This window comes from Triticum aestivum, chromosome 6D (genome assembly GCF_018294505.1).
Source record: "Triticum aestivum cultivar Chinese Spring chromosome 6D, IWGSC CS RefSeq v2.1, whole genome shotgun sequence".
Taxonomy (NCBI): domain Eukaryota; kingdom Viridiplantae; phylum Streptophyta; class Magnoliopsida; order Poales; family Poaceae; genus Triticum; species Triticum aestivum.
The window spans coordinates 15,606,706-15,631,136 of record NC_057811.1 but is presented as its reverse complement, the minus strand read 5'-3'; the positions used below and the strand labels follow the sequence as shown (position 1 = coordinate 15,631,136).

Sequence of the window (24,431 nt, the reverse complement as noted above, 5' to 3'; positions counted from 1 at the left end):
GCAATGTTTAAAGTTCTGAGTTTAATTTTACAGAATTCTTGTCAACTTCTAGACGAGTGCACGGATGTCGAGGTAGTGGTTGCACATCACGCTAGCTATGATCCAGCAACCGACAGTGATCCCCAGCACTCGCAGGCACAGAGCATCTCGTCAATTAACTACACTTCCGACATACACTCACATGTCCTTTGCTAATCAGCACGCATCTTAATTAGGCTCTTAGCTGGTGTATCCACTCCACTGGCTACTGGCGCTCCTTTGATCGATCAGGCATGGAGCTGCTGTCCAATGCCCCGGTGCACCACTCCGTGCCGGACAGGTACGTCTTCCCACCCAACAAGCGCCCCACCCTGCTCTCCGACGACCACAGCCCAGACGTCGCCTTCCCCGTCATCGACCTGCACGGCGGCGCCCTCCCCGTCTCCGACCATCGCCGCCGCCACGCCGCCGAGGAGATCATCCGGGCCGGCAAGGAGTTCGGCTTCTTCCAGGTGGTGAACCATGGCGTGGGGGAGTGCGTGGTGCGGGGGTTCCGGGAGGCGGCGGCGGGGTTCTTCGCGATGCCGGCGGAGGACAAGCTCCCCTACTGCTCCTACGACATGAGCAAGCGCTTCCGGCTCGCCACCAGCACCTCCTACGACCGCGGCGAGACCCGGTACTGGCGCGACTACATCAAGTTCCGCTGCTACCCGGCCTCCGACGAGAACGCGCGCCACTGGCCGTCCAAGCCATCGAACTTCACGCCCAGACTCGTCGAGTACTCTGCGGCAGTGCACGAGCTGGCACAGACCATCCTCTGTCTGATCGCCGAGGGGCTGGGCCTCGACGGCGGCTTCTTCACCGGCGACCTCAGCGGCGGCGACACGCACATGAGCATCAACTACTACCCGCCGTGCCCGGACCCAACCCTCACGATGGGCCTGCTCGCGCACTGCGACCGCCACCTCCTCACCGTGCTTTCCCAGGCTGATGTCGCTGGGCTCCAGGCAAGGCACGGTGAAAGGTGGCTCCTCGTCCACCCCATCCCCGGCGCATTCGTCGTCAACTTTGGCCACCAGATGGAGATCGTCACCAACGGGGTGCTGGCCAGCGTGGAGCACCGCGCCGTCACCAACTCCGCTGTGGCGAGGATGTCGGTGGCCACGCACGTGCACCCCACAGACGGGTGCCGCATCAGACCGGCGTCAGAGATGGTGGACGAGGCGATGAATCCAGCCAAGTACAGGGAATTTGCTTTCAGCGAATTCATGGAGGCATATGATGCGGCCGACGCCAGCAGGGAGGAAGTGCTAGAGTCCTTCAGGATCAACCATGAATAGCTCGATGATGAGTGACAAACTGCATGATTTCAGCTGCTGCTGCCATGCAGAGGGCACGAAATAAACAGACAAGGGGAGTACAAATTTTGTTGTTGTGTGTGTGGGTTCTGTTTATTTGTGTTTGGGTCGTCAGTATGGATCTTAGAACCTCCTGAGTTTGGAACTTTGTACCTCTAAATGTACTATCTCCTTAATAAATTCAAGAGACTACATCCCGTAAAACAATGAATATTAATACTAATTTAAGTTACCATCCCACAGTACCAAGTAAGCAACTGATATTACCAGTAATTCCATCCAGGAGCCAAAGTGAACCATATTTTTAGATGTTTATAATCAACCCAAGATACATCAGCTACTGAACTGTCCTGCCTAAAAGAAACAGTTATGCCAGCCTATAGAATATAAATTTGAACTTGTGTTTACAAGAAGAATGTCCATTGCAATGTAAACCTGAGAACACAACTCACCTCAAGTGCAAGGTATATCAGACACCTACTTCTTCAGTCAAGTGCAGTAAAAGACCGTTTGTACAACCTGTTTAATCAGAGTTGAACATTAGAATCCATACTATGCTCTACTATGCTTGTAAAGGAACACTATGACCTCCCTACCATTTGAGTAAGCTGAAGCTTGGCTTCAACAACTGACATCACCAATTAAAATTCAGATAAAAAGTAAGGTCCTAGAACTCAGCAAATTATGCATATTTAAGTGGAGGAAACTCCGAGCTTGTGTCCAAGGTTATCTATCTCCACGGTTACATAAGTAAGATCATGCAAATAGCAAAACTCTGCTCTTCAAAGATACTGGGCTCCAACCTTTCAGTACATTGGTAAAGCAGTCATCATATCATACATATGCCTTCTAAATCTTCCATGCTTCTAAATGAAGGTTAAAATAGAATGATGCACACAGCATCGACACAATAATTATAAAAGAGAAAACTTCATGAAGGTTTTTCTGAAATGCATGGATTAGCCAGTTCAGCTGTTAGGATGTTACATGGTTCACAAACCTACCGTCATGTATCCCCTCTCCGTCTTTTGTACTGTGACCATCACCTACGCAGCGACGTTACTATGGCAGCAACTAAAACAGTACTTTACTTCTGACAGTTATGTGCCTAGCTGTACCCCAATTAACCTGTATGGAAAACCAAAAGAAAAAATGAGGGGCAAATTAAGCAACACCAGGGAACTTTGTTACCAAATCACAAACAGCGGCAATCTGACAACCAAAGCGCAAGATCGCAGTACAAAGGAGCACCAACGAAGAATCTGTAAACAAGATGGTGAGCAGAAAACAGAACCACATAAAACAGAGGCAAAATATAACCATGACAAAATAAATCTCCACGTGACATGGTTTCCAGTAGTTTGCAAACTATCCCTCTGTTCCATAATAAGTGTCATGGTTTTAGTTCAGATTCTGCAGCTATGAACATCTATCTACAAGGCGTGAAATTAACTAATAAAATGAAATCAACTAATAACTGCTAGAAACATATCTAAGTCACATTAAAATACATGGATTTCTTACCAACAAAAGAACAAATCAAGCTGATAAAATGAGGGATAATTCTCAAAAATGAGGAGTAAGCCGAGTTTGAGGCTACATAGGCTTCTTCGTGGAAGGACAGCGTGGTATACCTGAGCACCATCTTGGCACCTGTTTTGGCCAGTGTCCATGTATCTGAAGATGGAACAAATGCCGGCACATCCCAATTACCTGGCAACACTTCATCCGCTAAAATTTGGCATAACAACAATAGTACTATTCTTAAACGATACTTGTACTTTGAAGATAAGTGACTCAACTTTGTACTAACTTTAGTACAAAGTTGAGTCACTTATTTTGGGACGGAGGGAGTAGATCATATGAAATGATTGAGGGCTAACCTCATCCAGCACCTTCAATTAGGCAGAGGACATCGGCATCATACAAAGGAGCAAGATCAAGGATCACGGCCTTGTCTTCCCATGCGGACGGCGTCTGATTTGCCATGTTCCTTGCCAGGGCCAGCTTAATCGTTTCGTTTTTAATGATTTAATATTCCGAGACATCTTGTGATTACAAATCAAGCTTGCCATCTTAGCCTGCCCCAACCTAGCATTGGAAGGACAGGCAGACTTGCTCCTTATATCTGGCCTTTATCTGTGTCATGTACTACTTAAAAACAAAATTAATTTATCTGTTGTGACCTCACTACTTGCTTGAAACCAAATCTATCTGCTCTAGTGACTCATTGCTTTCATCATATCATGTCCTGAGATTAATGTGAAGCAACCTTCAGGAATTATAGCCACTCATGAGCATTAGTGTAAATTTTTACTTTCCAGTTAGCGTATACTATATTGTTCATCTTGCCTATCAGCCCTGCTGTAACCATTTGCAGTTTATACACAAAAGAAGCAATTGCTGCAGTTTTCTCTTCATTTTCGGATCAAAATGGCAGTGATCTTTCATGCGATTTAACAAGGAATTTTTTTGATCCATTGATCTCCAGAAAGTGATATATATTGGCAATGAACAGTGGGGAGGGGGTAGTTACCCTTCTTGCATCATTAGACACGATCAAAACACATAATTACATCACTAAACACATCAATTTGCCACTTTTATGTTATAATGAACAGTGGGACTAAGGTGTCAATGCCAAAACTGTTTTTGTGAGGGCATATGCCACATCAATTTCCCCTCAGCAAGCGGCCGCATAGTCTTCAGTAAGGTGTCAATGCCAAAACTGTTTTATTATAGCCTGGAGGGCCGGCTCATATGCCATATCAATTTGCCAATTTTATGTTATAGCCTGGAGGGCCGGCTAATACGCCACATCAATTTGCCACTTTATTTTATACTGAATAATGAACAGAGGGTGTAAGGTGTCAATGACATCACTAAACACATCATATGATCTAAGGAATGACAACATCAACATATCAGGGTTCAGGAATATAATTATCAGTTTCATAGAAGTTAGCATTTAGCAATGACCAAACAGGCATGTAACAGGCATACTACAGAAAATAACCAATATCTAGTTTGGCAAAGAACACCAAAACAGGAAGTACCAGCTTAGTACAGTGAAAACTCTGTTGCACCATACACAAGTACCCAATTTTTTTAGCCCTTTTTTGGTTCAAGTAACATAGGACTATGATAGAACCTAAAACATAATCAAATGAAAATAGAACATGCATGATAGATAAATTTTGGCATGAAAGCAGATAACACATACATTTCGGTGGAAAACGACACAGCATTATTTTTGATTTTTCTGGTTATCATGATCTTTCACAGAAGTCAGAAACATAAATATATCCATGGACTTATCATTTTCAGGGATGTTCTCTAAGGAATGACAACATCAACATATCCGGGCTCAAGAATAAAATTATCAGTTTGACAGAAGTTAGCATTCAGCAATGACCAAACCGGCATGTAACAGGAATACTACAGAAAATAACGAGCATCTAGTTTGGCAAAGAACGCCAAAACAGGAACTACCAGCTTACTACGGAGAGTGAAAACTTTGTTGCGCCATACACAAGCAACCAACTTCCTTAGCCCATTTTTGGTTCAAGTAAATCTGAAATTACTTGGCATTTCCCCTCTGCAAGCAGCTGCATAGTCTTCAGCAAGGTGTGGTGCAGCTTCCTTGTAAGGGCATATGCACTTCTTCATGAAATACTTCTCAGACCTATTGACTGCAGTATAGAAGCTCCAGTCGCGATCGAGCAATCTGTTTTCCTTGAGGAACTTTAGAACATGGCACCGGGGCTTGATCCGGCCCTCCAGGCTATAATAGAGGATTACCGGCCGATGAGCAATGTACCCCGATTCCAAGCCCACCTCAGAGACAAGGAACTCGAACCTGCGCTGCAGGATGTCCTTTGACCTCTTCAGCAGCATTGGAGCCATAGACAAAGCAACGACCACCTCAGCATCCGACCAACTGAACGTCTTCTTCAGGTAGTCCACTTTGGCGGCGATCTTCTCCTCGCTGAGGAATGCGACAGCCTGTAGCGCAATCTTGAACATCCCCGAGCCACGGGGCACACCCAGACCTTCGGCGTGCGCCACCATTGCCTGGACGCTTTCCAGTTTGTTGCCGAGCATCCTCGGCGCAGAGACGCACAGCTTGGCAATATCACAACCACCTAGCCCGCACTCCTGCAGGAACATGACATTGGGCTTGACCACCTTGTTGAGGTCCGATGAGAGAAGGTAGCATGCGCGCCGGGACGCCCGGAGGAAGCTGTCGAAGGAGCCGAAGAGGGGCAGGTAGTACTCCAGCTTGGGGACTATGGATCTGCGGCGGAAGCGGCTGTGGGCAAGCGAGACGACTGTTCGCACACGAACACGTCACCGAGTATCCTCGACGCCGGGGGTGATGCACCGCAGCTCACGTCGAAGAAGACCCGCCGAAAGCGCGGTACGCAAGACAATCTGGCGGGCGCTTTTGTAGACCCGAAACCCCACGCACTCGGGAGGGACCCCGTTTGGACGCACGGCGGCTATGGGCTGCCCTAGGTCGGCCTGACCGCCCCTAGGGCCTCAAGGTTCGCCTCCCTGCAACAAGAAGAACGAACGAAGAACGAGGAAGAAGAAGAACAAGGGAAAGAGATAAAGGTAAAGGTAAAAAGTGGTAGATGATTTGTTCGATTAGGTGTTGTTCAATCGGCCGTCACCTCTTAGGTATATAAGAGGCGGCTGGACTTCCCGTGCAAGGAAAAGGCTTCAATTCATGTCCAAAACCCTAGTCCAATTCGGATTTGTTTGGTCCGAACTTTCCAAAAATGTTCGGTAAAATCTGGCTGCACCTTGCGGGCCATGTTTGGGGAAGTAAACGACCTCGGATGGAAACGAGCCCAAAAGCAATCTTGACTGTTTCGACGAGACGAACAACTTTGATGTTGAACATTTTTTTTATCTGAGGCCATCTTAAGGGGGTTTTGGCTGTTTTCCGAAGTCTACAGCAGCGAAATTCAAAACCCAGACGAACATATCCGGAGTGTCCAGCCATCGACAGAGAAAATCAAAACCCGCATGGTTTTCCCCGAAGTGTCTGGCCATCCAGTGTAGCAGTGTCTTGTACTGGCTGTAACTTTTGCATATGACCTCGGATTAAGACAATTTTTATATCAAAATCGACCGTTTCGACGAGACGAAGACAATTCGTGTAGAATGTTTTCTCATTTGAGGTAATCTTGGGGGTGTAATCAGCCGAATAGTGTTCTGAATATAAAATCTCAGTACTTCGAACACAACTTCGGCCTTAGAGATGGGACCGGATGGCTATGGCCCAAATATCAAAGTTTCTCCTTTTGACGATATAGAACTTTATCATTTTGAGCACTTTTCTATTTAAGGCCTTCTTAATTATGTTTTCAACCATGTCAAAATCTGGTGTCAACACATGCCCCCCTGTTTTTCGGCAAAGCTTGCGTGCCAAAAATAACTTGCACAATGCTCTTTCTAAGGACGATGTCAACACTTCATCGGCCATTTGTACGTGCTTAGGACGATAAGTATATATCGGCCATTTATATTAGCAACAAAAGTGAAGCTAATCAAACATATGATGATTTGGTAATACCCTTTCATGATGTAAGAAATTATATTGCATCCATGGATTAAAATAAGCCCATTAACGGTAACTAATCATACCTGATAACGAATTCCATGGCATAGGCATCAATGACATTGTTGAAGAAAATGGATAATGTGTGGACCGAAGATGTTGAAACATTCGGCTTGGTCCTTCATAGTTTTCACTCTTTCCCTTCTTCAACTTTGCCACACTCCTTGTAAAGGAAGCTCGCACATAATTCTTATTTTGAATACTTCCTTTGGGAACCCATGCCATGTTTCTCTTTTCAAGTTCTTGTGCACTAAGCTTTTGCAACTTTTTCTTTTGCCAATACGATAAGCCGAGTGGGCTGCGATTTTGCTTAAAGTAATGGCAATTCTTGTTTTATCCGGTGCACTCTCAACTTCTTCCCTTCAGATTTGGCACTTGATTGACTTGCCTCATTGCCTTTTGTAGCCAACGTCAACACTTTAATTGGCTCTTTTTCATTTGAGATCATATCTGAAGTAGCACTCTTACGACCATCTCTTTTGACGCGGTAGACTTGCTCAACCACCTCCTTATTCTTCCTTGTGCTCCGGACCGATTCTTTTTTATTGAAACGGTCTTGAACATATGACTGCTCATTGAACATTGGTCTTCTTGGAGCTGCATAATATTGGTGAGATGGTCTATAATAATATGGAGAATGTGCCCTTGTATCATACTTGTCCCATGATGGATATGGATTTACGTGAGCATAGGGAGGCATCCACGACATTGGCATTGGCGGCCCAAAATAAGGATATGAACAAGTTGTATTCAAATTATCTTCTTGCCAATATCGATCCCTGGATTTGCACCTAGGGGGTGATCTTGATGCTTTTGCATTAGTTGGCCGATAAGCACTGTTCTCCTCACTTATCTTCTGGTATTTTTCCAATAGTTGCGCGAAAGTGACTTTCGGATTTTTACCTTTGTGCTTACGCCGGCCTTTGTTTTTTTTGGTTGTGCTTGCACCGATCTTTGGATTTTCTTGTTGCCCCCAGTCTTTGGCGTCTCCATGGTAGCTTCGATGGAATTCTCACCCTCAAGATTATGTTCATTATGCTCTTCAACAATTTCTTTACTTGAAAGCTTGATCCCATCACCTGCAGTTTTTACCTTCTCTTTAAATGGATCGGCTTGAAGCAGCCGATGCAAAAACCTTTTACCATCGGGACCAATTGGAATAGACTCATCATCTCTTGGTGTCTCAACAAATTTCAATCGTTCTTTATCAATGGCCGATTTAACTATTTGACGAAACATGTTGCAATCATCAATACTATGCTTGAACGAATCATGCAACTTACAATAAATTCGTCCTTGGATAGATGGCTTGACATGGTGATCAAGAATTATAATGTAATTATTTTCAACAACAAATCAAAGATTTGATCACACATGTTTGAATCGAAGGTATACATTTTGTTTTCTAGCCGATCTTGGTATGCGAACGGCTTTGGAGGTAAGCAAACGAATGGTTCAGATTTAGAATCTCCCCATTCGGCTATGCATTGTGTTTTGCACTCTATCTCCGATGTCTTTGGATAAGATATAATATTAGCATCGGATTTCTCAAAAGAATTTATCCTTGGCTTTATATTTCTGAAACGAAAATAGTTAGAACACACGTGTCTCAATTGAGACCAAGTGCAAGCCAAGTATGAAACAAGCAAAGCTACCCAAGTAGATATAAACTTTTGATAAAGCAATGGAGAAAACTTTGGCTACAATAGTAAGTCACTATCGGTCTTTATAAATGGCACAATAGGTTGACCGATATAGTCTATAACAATTTTGTTACTAACAAGTAAATTACCTGCTTCATTGGTCTTTCAAAATTACTTATGAGAATTTTTCTTATAGAAGCATCGACAATAAAGTTGCGACCAAATCGGAAGATAGGCAAGTCACTTGCTAGACATACCTCTTCAATTACGTTGGGAGAGCATGATGGTTGTATCACTTGAATAATACTTTGTTCCACTTTTGAATGACTCTCCAATGCCTTGGCATCCTCTTTTTCTTTGATAGATTCGGTACACATACTATTTGATTCGGTTTTTTTAAATAACCGAATTAACTTTGTTATCCGAATCACCACTCTTTCTTTCTTTGATTCGCAAGGTTGCTTGTTCTTGTCTAAATTCAGCAAACATTGCAGCTAGTCTATCTTTAAGCTTTTTTCGACCAATTTCAGCCCAATCTTCATCGGATTGCCGCCCCCCCCCCCCCCCCCCAATACTTTGAGACGCTTTCAGCAATGGTGTGTTGCCGAAATTCTGTAATTGTGCAGGGGCAACATGATATGCTACGTTACTAGGTAAAGACACATGCGCTCTGGTAGAATTCTCACTTATTCGGCCATGAGCATGAAGGTGCGGAGCCGAATCACGAATATCTACAATTGCGTATGGTGCCGAAAAGTTCGTAGCATGAGGTGTAGCATACGATGTTTGAGGGTAATTGGCCGAATAACTAGTAGTAGCATGGCCAAGTACCCTATCCACCGGCATGTTTGGATTAACATGATGCAAATTAGTTGCCGATGAATAAAAAGATGAAACACTATGTTGCATGCTATTGAAAGTTCCTACATGGGGTGTTTCAACTTGATTAACCGAACTCGTCATGTTGTTCATCGGCATATAGATTTGTGGGGTTGCCGATGCATGGGAGCTCGGATACATATGTTGCATGTTGCTAAAATTATATGAAATTGAAGCATGAAGATTATTCTGAATCGACTGTTGCGCATAATTAGATGCATAATTGATAAAACTAGGGCTAGCCGACACATTATGCTCATTAAGCGATCTAGCAACAACATAGGCATTATTTGCATCTACATAAGTGAATTGGGTATTCATATTACCTTTGTAGATTGCAAACCCTAGATGACGATCTCTTCGTAGCAAGAACGGGCAGGAGACCGTTCAAAGCTTCGTCCCCAGCGGAGTCGCCAAAAAGTGTGTTCGCACATGAACACGTCACCGTGTACCCTCGACGCCGGGGGTGATGCACCGCAGCTCACGTCGAAGGAGACCCGCCGGAAGCGCGGTACGCAAGACAATCCGGCGGGCGCTTTTGTAGACCCGAAACACCACGCGCCCGGGAGGGACCCCGTCTGGACGCACGGCGGCTATGGGCTGCCCTAGGTCGGCCTGACCGCCCCTAGGGCCTCGAGGTTCGCCGCCCTACAACAAGAAGAACGAACGAAGAACGAGGAAGAAGAAAAACAAGGGAGAGAGATAAAGGTAAAGGTAAAAAGTGGTAGATGATTTGTTCGATTAGGTGTTGTTCAATCGGCCGTCACCCCTTAGGTATATAAGAGGCGGCTGGACTTCCCGTGCAAGGAAAAGGCTTCAATTCACGTCCAAAACCCTAGTCCAATTCGGATTTGTTTGGTCTGAACTTTCCAAAACTGTTCGGTAAAATCTGGCTGCATCTTGCGGGCCATGTTTGGGGAAGTAAACGATCTCGGATGAAAATGAGCCCAAAAGCAATCTTGACCGTTTCGACGAGACGAACAACTTTGATGTTGGACATTATTTTATCTGAGGCCATCTTGACGGGGTTTTCGGTTGTTTTCCGAAGTCTGCAGCAGCGAAATTCAAAACCCGGATGAACATATCCGGAATGTCCGGCCATCGACAGAGAAAATCAAAACCCGGACGGTTTTCCCCGGAGTGTCTGGCCATCCAGTGTAGCAGTGTCTTGTACTGGCTGTAACTTTTGCATATGACCTCGGATTAAGACGATTTTTATATCAAAATCGACCATTTCGACGAGACGAAGACAATTCGTGTAGAATGTTTTCTCATTTGAGGCAATCTTGGGGGTGTAATCAGCCGAATAGTGTTCTGGATATAAAATCTCAGTACTTCGAACACAATTTCGGCCTTAGAGATGGGACCGGATGGCTATGGCCCAAATATCAAAATTTCTCCTTTTGACGATATAGAACTTTATCATTTTGAGCACTTTTCTATTTGAGGCCTTCTTAATTATGTTTTCAGCCATGCCAAAATCTGATGTCAACAACGAGGCGGGCGATCTCAGGGCGCGACAGACCGAGGCCGGCGAGCCCGTCGACGACGGGGGCCAATGTTCTCTCCACGCCGGCGCAGAGAACAGCGGGTCTTTGGCGACGACGGCGGCGGCATCGGCGCCGGAGAATCCGAGGCCGGCGAGGAAGGCGAGGACGGCGTCGGGCTTGGCGGGGGAGTTGAGGTGGGAGAGCTTCTTGGAGGCCTTGAGCGCTTGGGGCCGGGTGAGGCCGCAGGCGTCGACGAGGTAGTCCTCAACGGCGAATCCTTGGCTCGGGGAAATGGGGGCAGCGGCTGCCGCTGCAGAGAGGAGCCGGTGGAGAGGGGAGATGGCAGAGGTGAAGGAGGAGGAGCGGATATGGGACACGATGCGGTGCCGGAGATGGAGCATGGCGCAGGCGGCGGCAGCGACGGCGCCGCGGCGAGGAATATTTTTTTTTTTTTTTTGATCAGTGCGTGTCTATGCCTCCTCTATGGTGTAGGTCAATAGTGGCTGAGTGCGTGTGGTCTGGGCCGATGTTTCCTACGATGCAATTTTGGTCTCTTGTGGGCCTTACAATTTTGATCTCTCGTATCGCTGCCGATCTGAAGAGGGTTCTGCTGCCGAACAAGTAAATTTATCGGAACCGGTATGTACGGATGAAGCATCCGCAAATTTATCTGAGCCGGTATATACCGATTGAGCATCCGCCATCAATTTCAACGTTAAGATGCACACTGTCTTTTGACTAATAAATTAAGAAATCTTTTATGAACTGAAATGCATCTCTATAATGGGAAAATATCTGGTGCATCGGAGCTTGTGATGCTACCGGTGCACCGAGCTCACATTATGCTGAGGGAGCATGGTCGAATTTTTTCTGTAATAGTCTTGATAAAAGAATAAAGTAAATAGAATGAACTGAAGATACATGTTCAGTTTATTAACTGCAATAGAATATAAATAAAGAAAAACTGACTGTAAGAAACAAGCTGATTACTGAATGTGGATCAGTGTGGAGAAAGAACTGAATTTATATGTCAGATACTACTGGATGTGGATGCTCTTTTGTAATGCCAACATGCACACACTGATACATATATTATTGATTATTTAACAACAATGCCAAGCAAGCCAAGCATTGATACCGATGAATCGGCTTATATACAAAAAGGAAAAATAAAACCCCCGAGCTGAGGCACATTGGATATGCCTCATGACGGTATAGAATGCCTTCACATTTCCTCCAGGGCGACCAGCTGCAGATATGGTGTAGAAATACATGATTGATTGATTACTGTGGCGTGGGGATGCCAAAGCCAAATCCGGTGCCTTGCAGCTCCTGTTGGACGATTGCATCGAGCCTTGCCGCCATCTCCGGCGTCATGTGGTTGATCCAGTCACCGGACACCCCTTTCCTGAAGAAGGAATGGTTCATCACGAGTCCGTTCTTAATCTTGTTGCCGCTCTGGTTCACCTCCAGCTTCTTTAGCTTGTCCAGGCTGCAGAGCTCCAAGATGGCGTCCATGACACCGGCTTTCTCCTCCGCCTCAGAGAAGGGGCACCCCAAAAACTCCGCCAGCCTCCTAAGGTTGCCATGCGGGTCTCGCAGCATCTCCTCATACCTGAGGAACAACACCTTGCCGGGCCTTCTCCGGCTCTCCTCCCAATGCTCGAGGGCGTGGCGCCAATAAGGGCCCGCGCCTGTGCGGCCCTCGCAGAACAAGTCAAAGACCTCCTCGAACCGAACCTGCTCGGGGTTTGGGACATAGGTGCGCATGAACCACCACCATGAGACGACCACGTCCTTGGGGTCCCGGCAGATGTAGACAATCCGGCACCCGCTGCCATCGCCGCTGATACGCTCCGGCAGCAAGGACAAAGGGAAGTGGGTGCCGAAGATGCGCGGGGAAGGGCACGCCTCGACGATGCCCCGTGCAACGTCGACCGGTTGCCGATAGATTGCGTCGATGAATTCGACGCAGCCATGCGGGTTTTTGTGCAAGAGAGGGTGCTCGCGGCTGGACGGCGGGTGGACATCACGATGCACGGTGGCGAAGGCCAGTGATTTAAGCCAGGTGGTACCGGACTTGGGGCAGCTCACCAGGAAGATGTCCGTTGGCTTGGGCTCGAAGTGGTCACGGACAGCCGCCAGGGCCGACAGGTGCCACTCCGGGAACCAATACCCACGGTACTGTCGCCTCTGCGAGCCGGCGGGCGGCAGCAGTAACCGCTTCTCGACGGGCAGCGACGGGATGAGCTCGGCGAGGTTGTCGGCACCGTTTGTCGCCGGCAGCGTGTCAGCGAGGCAGCCACGCTCGAGTTTTTTCTTTGCTACATGGGCCATCTTGTGCCTATTACAAACCGGTTGTAGGAGCAAGTGCAAGTGGATGTCTGATGAGCAGATACCAAGGAGCAAGCTAGGCATAAATACATGAAGCCGTGCAGTTGGTTGCGGGGTCTCTTTCATCTTTGTTAGTACAAACTACAAAGTGAAGGCATCTCTCCTTCTCATGTTGGGCGTGGTAATTTTCTATTACTCAATAGTTTGTCCCACTATCTAATTATATATGATGTGAATTACTTTAAAACATCTCAGACTTGCTCGCATGTGATTCAGCAGATTCGTGGGGCCAAAAAAAAAAAGTGATTTACTGCTTTTTATCTTGTACACCGGTGACAATATAATATTGAAAATGCAGATTTCAAGGGGGTGGGTGTGGACCGAAGGGCCAAATGTCCGCGTCCGAGCCCGCAGCTACTGTATGGATGAACTTTTAAATTGACTAGAAATGATGTGGTGGCACCGAGATAGAGCTAGCAGATCCTCAAATAGAGATTCTTTGACATGTGCATCCAATGCATACTTTTTACGGCATATAACTCCCATTTTATTGGTAAAATTAATGATCAAAGTAAGACCTAAGAATATGAAGTGGCCTTGTATTCAAAACGGTGGGAGTAATGTGAATTTGTATATCCTAAAACATTCTCGTTTGTATGCAGATTAAAATTTCCCAATTTAGTATCATCAAATTCTTTTTCCGAGAAGATTCATAATTTGTAGGAATTGGTATAATTAAATTTCTCGGAATTGGAATAGTGGATTATTAGCTTTCCGCAGAAAATTTGAATATGTGCAACATCATGAAAATCACTGAATGCTTTCACTACAAAATCCCGGAATTAGTATATAATGAAATTCTTAAATTTGTTAGAAGAGCCATAATTTCATAGAGTTTGCATAATGAGATTTCTAGGGATTACTATCATGCAATTTCTTAGTTTCCACTTAAAATTTAATTTACAAATAATTAAATGCCATAACAATCATTGGATGTTTTTCTAAATGAGTGTTTTTTTTCTCAAGCTAAAGATTAACCATCGTCTCATTCAAAATGTCAATCATAAACGCATGGTAGACATACCTGGTACATAGCTCCCAACTCAACTAATGCGAAGTCGGAAAGAGTTCATCATGTCAAACGGAGATAAAGATGGCAATTAGTACCTGCAGCTTATGAGCAGATAACAATCTCGATTTCAGTTTCAAATTAGCCACTCAAAAGATATATAAATAACAGCTGATATCATAACTCTGAACAGTTTGTCTATCAGTGTGAAGTTCGACCCCGGCAAATATTGTTTTTGAACGGTCAACGGGGGGGAGAGATTCCCCACCTGAATATATTACTCAAAAAGCTGGCAAAGCCAAGAATCACCCCTTAAGCTTTGGCTGATCCAGTTTATAAGGGAAACCGGATCAAAAACCTAAACAAGTTGACCCCGTTTATGAGGAAAACCGGGCCGAAAACCGTACAGGTAACACAGTTACAGAAGATGAGAAAGAAAGAAAAAAGTAAAGACACCCGGGACATGTCACGACCTAGCTAGTAGACCGAAGGACCATCACCATGAGAGACACAAGTAGATGTGGGGTGCCATCGAGGGATCACAATACCAAGACTTTGCAAGCAACCTAACGCACCGCACCGGCTTGCGTACCAAGCCCCACGGCGCAACACAGGAGCATCCACAATCAACGAGTGCCACAGCTGGACATGAACCTTGACCGGGAGCTCCGCCACAGGAATTCGGAACGATTAGCAAGTTGGGGAGGCATCTTGCATCGTCGTTGAGCAAAGATGAACCAAGACAACACCAAGAGCATGAAGCTCGCCGCAACACAATGGCATCCATGGAAGGGTCTTGAGCATGCACAGCAACATGGACGATACACCAGACGATGGGCAAGGGCGGATGAAAGGCAGCGAAGGGCTCGGCGAAGAGGCGAAGTCGAATGTGGTACGAGGTGGATGGGAGGCGATGAGAGAATTGAAGCAAACTCGAGAGGTCAAACAGAGGGCAAAGGAATTCACCATACGAACATGAAGGGGATGCAGACCGCGCCATCAACATGGAGGAGCGGCGTGAGTGCGCCGCCGCAGTCGTGGCCGGACGAACCGGCAGAGATTTCTCCCCATCCCCAAGTCCAACGAGAAGGAGGAGGAGGCAGAACAGCGCCACCATGGTGGGACGTGGCGCCCGCAGGCGTCGCCGCTGGCAGCCGGGGACCGCCGGCACGGATTTCTCCATGCCTCCTCACACCCTCCACCACCACCACACCCAAACTCCGACTGACCGGACATAGAGGATTCAATCTGACAGCCTGAGAAAGGGGCACCCCCAGACGAGCATATCCGCGACGAAAAGGGCAGCGTCGGCCGGATCTGACGAGCAGCACGGGAGCAACCCCCCATCGACGGCGACGAGCTGTGTGAGCAGCAGCCACCGACGGAGGGCCAGCACGCGCCGGCCGGCGGGCACTGGCGGCTCCGGGAAGGAAGATTTGGGAGGCGGATTTTGGATCTTGGGAGGAGGCTGATGTCGCGGGCGAAGAGCAGAGCATGGTCTTGCCGCCGCCGTCCGCCGCGGGACCGGCCCGACGGCCTCCTTTGGCGCCGGCGATGTGGGGGGGCGCCTCGATCCGGCGATGGTGGATGCGGAGGGGAGTACCAGACGGTGAGGCAGGGGTTGGCATGGGTGCTTCGTGCATGGTGACAGGGGCCGGCGGGGAAGCAGCGGACGGGTGAGGCCTGGGCGGCGGCGCCCCGGTGGATCGAAAGACGACAGGTTGCCTGGACCGAGCCCCGATGGATCTTGCGGTGGCCCGGTGGATCGAAAGACGACAGGTTGCCTGGACCGAGCCCCGATGGATCTTGCGGTGGTGGCTTGGATTGAAGTGGGAGAGGTCGCCGCCCGGTTTCTGGAGCCGGCCTTCGCCGCCGCCGGCGCCGGTCACCGGCGGCGGCGGCAGAGTGGTGGTGGAGGTGGATCTGGCGGCTAGGGTTGGGGTCGCCTGCGGAGCGACACGGGAGCGGGACCATTGTCCTGATTAAAAATTCAACAAGTGCATCTTAGGAATTACATTTCAGTAGGCGGTACAAGACTACCTGACATGACCGCAACCCTTGCATCTCATCAGCAAGTTCAGCAAGTGTCTTGGCGAAGCACTAAAACCAAACACGTAACAGCAACACCTGGTGCATCCATCGAATTTTATGTGTAGTAAAAAATGCTAATCAACTGGAGCAAGTACAAAATTCGACGAGCATCCATTAAGGGCGATCGACATCAGGAGCACTCCAGGCCAAACAAATACATTGATCGAACAGAGTCCTGGCCGGCCGGAGACATGGTTAACTGATTATGAGCCACTCACAGATACAAACAACAGTTGGTGTCCTAAAAGTTAAGAACAGTGCGTCTGTCCTTTTGGGGTTAGGTAACGACAGCAGCCGCTGTCCTAAAACAAATTCAGGACAGCGCGTCTTAACTAGGCATCACTTCATTTCAGTAGGCGGTACAGTAGGTAGAACTGAACATTAGAAACCATGTTATGCTCTACTACTGCGCAAGGAGAAGCAATCAAGTTCCAGATCCAATAAAAAAAATTGTCATAAGAAGGCCCGACCAGGTAGCATAGGGCCGCTCAAGGAATGTTCTTCACCACTTGCTCCTGGGCTGCATCATCCACCTTGGATCAACTGCTTCTGGCACGGAAAACATCAGTGCCAATGTGCAAGATGATGATGCCTAGAATGCCCCGAGCTTTGCTGCTTCTGCTGAGGGAGCATGCAATCGCTCTCTTTTTTTTGCAACATTCTATCATATTTTCCTTTTTTTTATTTCATACTCCCTCCGTCCCAAAATAAGTGACTTAGTTTTGTATTAACTGCAATCTTCGGTGCTACCTTCTTTTTTCCAAGGGATGGGGTTGATAACTAAAGCAGAACTAGCTGCAAGAAACAAGCTGAATATTGGATGTGAATCAGTGTGGAGAAAGAACTGAATTTAAATGTTAGATACTACTGGATGTGGATACTCTCTTCTTTTGCAACATGTAGATACTTAAATCTTTGTAGCTGGAATGTATAAACTATATAAACATAAACAGCTGTGCCACAACACAATGCTAGTTTCTGAAAGGGCACGCCTAATAGCACCAGGCAGAGGGACAGGTCTGCACCTAAACAAATGTGTAGCCAGAACACAAAACTGAATTTATATACAACAGAATCATGGGGGGCTAGTATATAATAATAACTTAGTTTTGTGTTCCAAGAAAAGTGGTCATTGCAATGTTAACCTAAATCACATATACAATTTTGACCTGATGCATCAATTGAAACACCCACTTCTTCAGACAAAAATTAATGTTTAATAGTCTTAACTGATCATTAGAAACCTCAAACCACTTGCAGCGTCCATCATTTCAAAGTCACAAAAATATACTCATGCTTAATGTGATAATTCAGAATCACAATATTATGCTTCAGTGCAGCAGAAATTTACATCAGACTAATTTACTAATTTGTCTTTCTTTTACTTGAGACAGTTAGCTGTAACTTCTGCATAAACATAATTCTAATCTCCGCGAAAGTTACTCCCTCCGTCCCAAAATAAGTGTCTCAAAGACAGTATCAAGCTATCTTAACCATTAATTTTGCTCAAGTAAAACTCTTTAAAGAAAAGTTTATGAATCTTAACAGCAGGGTGATTTTTTTCGTACTGATACCCATCTTATCTGAATATGTACTATTCATCACCTAGGTATATATTCTGTGTTCACTGAATATATACTATTTCTCATCTTGTCGGTCATCAGCTGCAGTTTGCAGCTTTTAGACAATACAAGTAGTTGCTGCAATTTTCTCTTCTTTTTCAGAACTAAATGGCTGTGATCTTCCATGTGTTCAAACAGGAAAAATGTTTGTATATAATGGCATGGTAACAGCAGCAGGGATTGTTACCCCTGTTGCTCATTAAACACAGACAGAACACATATACATCACAAATCACAACAATTTGCCACTCTTTAAGTTATAGAATGGGCAACCACTAGAAGGTCTCGGTGTCTCTAAGTCTAACCTAAATATAAAACAATCTTAGTACTAATTGACATACAGTGGAACCTAAAAGACAAGGAAATGTAAATGAACATGCATGATAAATGAATTTTGGCATGGAAGCAGATCATACTGGTACATTTTGGTGGAAAACGACACCGCATTACTCTTCAATGGAAGTCGAAAACACAAATATATCCATGAACTTCTCATTTACAGAGACGTTCTCTAAGGAATGACAACATCAACAAATAGGGGTTCAGGAAACAAATTATCAGTTTCATAGGGAGTTAGCATTTAGCAACAGACATACTAAAGAAAACAACCAACATCATCTTAGGCAAAGAACACCGAAACAGGAAGTAACAGCTTACACGCAGGGTGATAACTTTGTTGCGCCATACACTGTAACCAACTTCCATAGCCCTTTTTTGTTCATGTGAATCTGAAATTAGTTGGCATCTCCCCTTTGCAAGCTGTTGCATAGTCTTCAGCGAGGTGTGGCGCGGCTTCCTTGTGAGGGCATATGAGCTTCTCCACAAATACCTTCTCAGTCATCTTGACCGCAGAATATAAGCTCAAGTCACGATCTAGCAGTCCATTTTGCTTGAGAAACTTGATAACATAGTACCGGGGTCTGAGTCGGCCCTCCATGCTATAAGAAAGTATTTCCGGTCGATGAGCAATGTACACGGGTTCCACCCCCACCTTAGAGAACAGGAACTCGGACCTGCGGTTCAGAGATTCCTTTGACTTCTCCAGCAGAATCGGATACTTGCGCACAGCAATGCTCACTTCGGCATCAGACCACCTGAACGTACTCTTCAAGTAGTTCACTTTGGTGGCAATCTTCTCCTCGTTGAGAAACGCGACAGCCCGTAGCGCTTGCCTGAACATTCCAGTGCCACGAGGTACACCCAATCTTTCAGCACATGCCACCATTGCCCGGACGCGCTCCGGGTTGGTGGCGAGCATCCTCGGCACAGGGATACACAGCTTGGCAATATGACAATCACCTAGCCCGCACTCCCTAAGAAACACAGCATTGGGCTTGACAACCTTGTCGAGGTCCCACGACAGAAGGCGGGGTGAGTGCTTGAGCAGCCGGAGGAAGTTGTGGAAGGAGCCCAAGAGGAGCAGGTAGTACTGCAGCCTGGAGACTATGGATCTACAGCGGAAATAGGCGTGGGCGAGCGAGACAAGGCGGGCGATGTCAGAACGCGACAGGCCGAGGTCGGTGAGCCCATCGACCACCGGAGCCAGGGTTTTGTCCACTTTGGCGCATAGGAGTTGCGGGTCCTTGGCGACGACCGCGGAGACGTCGGCGCCGGAGAGGCCGAGGCCGGCGAGGAAGGCGAGGACGGCGTCGGGGTTGGCGGGGGACTTGAGGTGGGAGAGCTTGGTGGAGGCCTTGAGGGCTTGGGGCCGGGTGAGGCCGCAGGTGTGGACGAGGTACTCCTCCACGGCGAAGCTACTAGGGTTCGGGGAAATGGGGGGTGCCGATGCGGATGCTGAGAGGAGGCGAAGCAGAGGGGAGACGGCACAGGTGGAGGAAGGAGAGAGGAGGCGGGAAACGACGCACTCTCGGAGCCGGAGCATGGCGCAGCGGCGGCGACCGGCGCCGGCGGCGACAGAGATATTTCCGGTGGATTGCAATTGCTCTGGTCCGTCGTAGTGAGTGACCTAGTAGTCAGTCAATATGGGCTGCATGGACCGGAGGAGTTTTGATCTGGCCCGTCGTCGTAGTGAGTGTCAATATAGGCCTGGCCTGCCTAAGATGTTCGTATCCAGATTAGTTTCGGTTTGTTTGTCATCCGTTTTTATTCCCTTTTCAGAATTACAATTCTTCCTTTTTCATGTTTTTTTTTTGTTCTCGGCAGTGACATTTTATTAACCTGACGAAGAAAAACAGGTTTTATGGAATAATTTGCTCATTTATATGGAATATAAATTATCCGACGAATAATTTTTACACGCACAGTGAACATTTTAGACAAATTTCATGAACAATGAAATATATACTATTTATTAAAGTAAAAATTATCTACGTCTTTGGCACTACTTTAAAATGCATACTTTTTTCACTAACAGATACTTTGTTCTCAATAGCAGATTTTTATTAGTTTGTGACAAATAAATGTATATATGGAATGTTTTTGTGTGATGAAATAATTATTGTAATTATAGTGAATATTTTATTTAATATACATAAATAGATTGTATACAATGCAATGGTATAAATCTTAAGAAAAAAAATACATATTGGATATTTCTATTAATCTAAAAAATAGAAATAGATAACACTTTTTATTTGACACGCATGATAATTTTTGTGAACTATGAGATGTATCTCAGGAGAAAACCAATCTTTTTCTTTTGAGAGCACGAACACTGTGTGCCTCAGCTTTATTGAAACAAGCAAGCTCCCGCATAGGTTGATGAGTAGCAAACACCACTGCAACTCAAACACACCCACTCCAATGCTAAAGGGCATGTCCTAAAATGATAACCAATACCATGTCTCGACCAACGTCGGTCACCTACAAAGCTACTAGGGTTCAAGGAAATGGGGGCCCCGATGGTGGGGAGGAGGCTACGAGTGTGGAGATAGAAGATGTGGAGGAAGAAGGGAGTATATATGAAGACAAAAAAGGGTATTATGGAATAATTCTCTCATTCATATGAAATACTTTTTTAGCAGACGAGATAATTTTTACAAGCACAATGAACATTTTAAGCAAATTTCATGGACAATTCAATATAAACTCCCTCTGATCCATATTACTTGTCGCTGCTTTAGTACACAGTTGTACTAATACTGCGACAGGTAATATGGATCGGAGGGGGTATAAATTTTTTATCTATGTCTTTGGCACTACTTAAAATATCAGAATTTTTTTCACTACTGGATAATTTGTTATCAATAGCAGATTTTTATTCCCTTGAGACGAATAAAAGGTTTACATGGAATGTTTTTTGTATGATGAAATAATTCTTATAATACAGTGAATATTTTATTTGATATACATAAATAAATTGTATACAATGAAGTAGTATAAATCTTAAGAAAAAAATACATATAGGATATTTCAATCAATATAAACATAGAAATAGATGACACTTCTAGTTGACATGCATGATCATTTTTGTGAACCGTGTGATGTATCTCGGGAGAAAACAAATCTACAAATAGGACATTTTTTCAACTAAAAAAAGTAGCATAAATGTTTTATTTGTCATAAATGTGAACTTTATTAACATATATGATCGTTTTTTTATAGAGGGGGGACTATATTTTAGAAAACTTTTGTTGGAAAAAAATTGTTCAATACTTTATAACAATTTTGAATTTACTCTATTATAGTATCACTTTCAATAAACATGATGGTAAATACTTTTGTTACGTAGAAATTTTTGATGAAAAAATATGATCTAGAACTATATGCCCTAAGGACGTCTCCAAGGGCGTAGCCATTTCTCCTCCAAATGCCCAGTAGGCGCCCCAAACCTAGCCCATATGTCTAGACGCACAACCCGACAAACCAGTCAAACTTGGAAACCACAATACGAAACCCTTCCAACCAGATCGAAAACCATGAATGGTTGGTCGAGAAGGCCAAGGATTATAGGATCAACATCTTCGATGATTTCCCTAGGCTTCGAGTACCTTGACAACATGCATGGCTTCAGTAAGCAAGGCAACACACATGGCTTCGATGAGCAAGCCGCAAGACGCCCGCGCTAGCCATCGGCCTCTACGCATCCTCTTGCTTGTCTACCCAGTGTCAATATATAGGACCTCCAGTGTCGGGCCGCAACATGTCTAAGATGTTTCTTGGAATATTTAGTCGAAACATATACGTTTTTTGCGTCACACCAATCTTTTCTGTGGGGAAGAGCGTGACAACAGCGAGGCGCTGGTAACACGGCCGACTGTGGCATCCTAGTGAGGTCGAGCTAAGAATGCCCAAAGAAAAACGAAGGCCCAACCGAAAGGTGGCGGGCTCGGAATGGCAGAAATGAAAGCCCAGACACAACGAAAGCCCAACCGAAAGTTGACGGCCTCGATTGGAAGAAATGAAAGCCTAGAGACAACGAAGGCCCAACGGAAAGGTGACGGGCTCAGAATGGCAGAAAAGAAAGCCCAGAGTGTGGCGTTTAAGTAGACAAAGCATGGAAAGACCAAAAGGTGTCGGGCTCCGAATGGCAGAAATGAAAGGCTAGCCACAAGAAAGCCCAACCGAAAGGACGCTCTGAATGGCAGAAATGAAAGCCTGGAGAAAAGGATGCTCCAACCGAAAGGTGATGGGCTCCGAATGGCAGAAATGAAAGCTCAGAGCATGGCGTTTAAGTAAGGGCCTTTTCGGTAGCCCAACTCCTCCAACTCGTGTTCGGAGTTGAGCCGAACAGGCTAACTCTGGGAGTTCCTCACAAGAAGCTGGCGATTATTGTAGTGAAAATTTGGAGGAGTTGTGGAGATGGGTAAACCGAGCTCCACCAAAACAAAGAAGCGGGAGTTGCCTGAAATTACCAGTCCTTGCCAAAGTGAGGTTAGCTCGTACCAATTCGAGCGTTATGTCCTTCTGTTCCCCTCTTGGCTGCGGACATGGGCTTCAACGAGCCAGTTTGCTTGTATGGCTGGCTGAAACCCAGTCAAATCCCAGCCCCATACCTAATAGCCCGCCTACTATAGACAATTGGGCCAGAAACAACTAAATGAGCTTTCAGCCCAGGAGGAAATCGGCAAAAGAAAGAGGTTGTGCTCCCGAACGGTTGGCTGGCAGAAATTCCTATTTGACGCACGTTGCGTCAAACTGTCCAGCAAACGCACAGAGGAGGCGACCGAGCGAGCGATTGGGCCGGCACATTTGTAGAACGTAGAAGCTTTCGATTTTGCGAATCTTCTAGAGGGTTGCCAATGATTTTTATCAGTTTTAGGAACTTTCTCTGTTTTTTTTAGTTACTGTTTCTTTTGTTTTCCTTTTCCTTTTTCGTTTCTATTTTTTCCTTTCCTTTTTCTGTTGCTTTTGTTTGAAATTTTCAATTTTTTCTTCTGAATTTGAAAAAAATGTTAACGTGTTCAAAATTGTGTTCACATTTTTTTAAATGTTCGTGTTTCATAAAATGTTCAGGAACTGCAAAAAATAGTCTTTCTTTCAAAATGTGTTTGTACTTTAATAAAAATGTTTGTGTTTCAAAAATTGTTCTCATTTTGAAAATTTGTTCAGGATTTTAAAAAATATTCAGAGATTTCAGAAAATATTATTATTTAAAAAAAATCATGATTTCATAAAAGAATTGATGTTTCCGTATTTATCATGATTTCATAATATGTTCGTGTTTCAAAAAATGTTAAGGGATTCAAAAAATGTTCTCGTCATCAAAATATGTTGACAATTTTCATTAAATGTTTTTTGTTTCAAAAAATGTCCAGGAATTTAAAAGAAGTTCTTGTTTTAAAATTTTTATTCACAACTTAAGAAAAATGTTTCGCAATTTCAAAAAATGTTCGCATTTTCAACATTTTTTTCGAATTTAAAAAATGTCCCGATGGTTCTAAATTTGTGTTCAAAATTTTTCAAACAATGTGAAAATGTAAAAATAAATTTTGTCCTTTTACAAACGATGTTCAGAAATTTTCAAAATCTGGCAAAATTCTAAATTTTGTTCCGGTAATTCAAAAACTATTTAAGGATTTCAATTTTTTTCATAATTTCTAAATTTTTGTTGTCATTTTTTAAAATGGTTCAAAAAAATGAACAATCTGTATGCTACAGTAAATAGGACGGTAGAGTGAATATCGCGTTATAGTTAAAAACCGTTCACGCTATTACGTGTTACCATCTGTCATTAGGTAGTGGCTAGCAGCACGTGTTTTGTACTGCCATATTGCAAGCTGTATTTGGGCCGGCCTAGTCAGGGACGCTCCTGTGCATCAGGCTGACTGTTTGCCGCAGTTAGCGTCGTATGAGCTCCTTTGGCTGACTCGATCCGGGATGTTTTGCGAGAAGCTGGTTGTTGGCTTGAGGAGTTGAAGAGGTGGAGGGTTACCGA

General features: G+C 45.1%; 3 protein-coding genes across 4 annotated transcripts; 1 reads left to right on the top strand and 2 right to left on the bottom strand.

Moving 5' to 3' along the window:
• The first annotated feature begins 229 nt into the window (after window positions 1-229).
• On the top strand, window positions 230-1,530 carry LOC123140785 (2'-deoxymugineic-acid 2'-dioxygenase-like). The gene has a single exon (XM_044560068.1). It carries the CDS (start codon window positions 273-275, stop codon window positions 1,317-1,319), a length of 1,047 nt encoding a protein of 348 aa, XP_044416003.1. The 5' UTR covers window positions 230-272; the 3' UTR covers window positions 1,320-1,530.
• Window positions 1,531-4,833: 3,303 nt separating this feature from the next.
• LOC123143112 (uncharacterized) lies at window positions 4,834-14,103 on the bottom strand. The gene is made up of 2 exons (XM_044561926.1): window positions 12,267-14,103; window positions 4,834-5,649 (listed from the first exon to the last, which is right to left on the bottom strand). The coding sequence occupies exons 1-2, from the start codon at window positions 13,436-13,438 to the stop codon at window positions 4,902-4,904; spliced, it is 1,920 nt and encodes a 639-aa protein (XP_044417861.1). The 5' UTR covers window positions 13,439-14,103; the 3' UTR covers window positions 4,834-4,901.
• Window positions 14,104-16,853: 2,750 nt separating this feature from the next.
• On the bottom strand, window positions 16,854-20,068 carry LOC123143111 (transcription termination factor MTERF15, mitochondrial). 2 transcript variants are annotated; one of them, XM_044561925.1, is made up of 2 exons: window positions 18,752-20,068; window positions 16,854-17,281 (listed from the first exon to the last, which is right to left on the bottom strand). In XM_044561925.1, the coding sequence occupies exon 1, from the start codon at window positions 19,974-19,976 to the stop codon at window positions 18,813-18,815; it is 1,164 nt and encodes a 387-aa protein (XP_044417860.1). In that variant the 5' UTR covers window positions 19,977-20,068; the 3' UTR covers window positions 16,854-17,281; window positions 18,752-18,812. The 2 variants fall into 2 exon arrangements, with proteins under 2 accessions (XP_044417860.1, XP_044417859.1); XM_044561924.1 differs by having other exon boundaries at window positions 16,854-17,267.
• Between the last annotated feature and the right edge of the window lie 4,363 nt (window positions 20,069-24,431).

What these genes read in the sequence shown, in the direction of transcription:
- LOC123143112 (XM_044561926.1), bottom strand. Translation starts at nt 13,438, where the DNA reads ATGAAAGAGACCCCGCAACCAACTGCACGGCTTCATGTATTTATGCCT. An exon ending in TTTGGCATCCCCACGCCACA is followed by an intron (nt 5,650 to 12,266) that starts GTAATCAATCAA and finishes GCTTGCCCACAG; the next exon opens with CCGCTTCCGCCGCAGATCCA.
- LOC123140785 (XM_044560068.1), top strand. Translation starts at nt 273, where the DNA reads ATGGAGCTGCTGTCCAATGCCCCGGTGCACCACTCCGTGCCGGACAGG.
- LOC123143111 (XM_044561925.1), bottom strand. Translation starts at nt 19,976, where the DNA reads ATGCTCCGGCTCCGAGAGTGCGTCGTTTCCCGCCTCCTCTCTCCTTCC.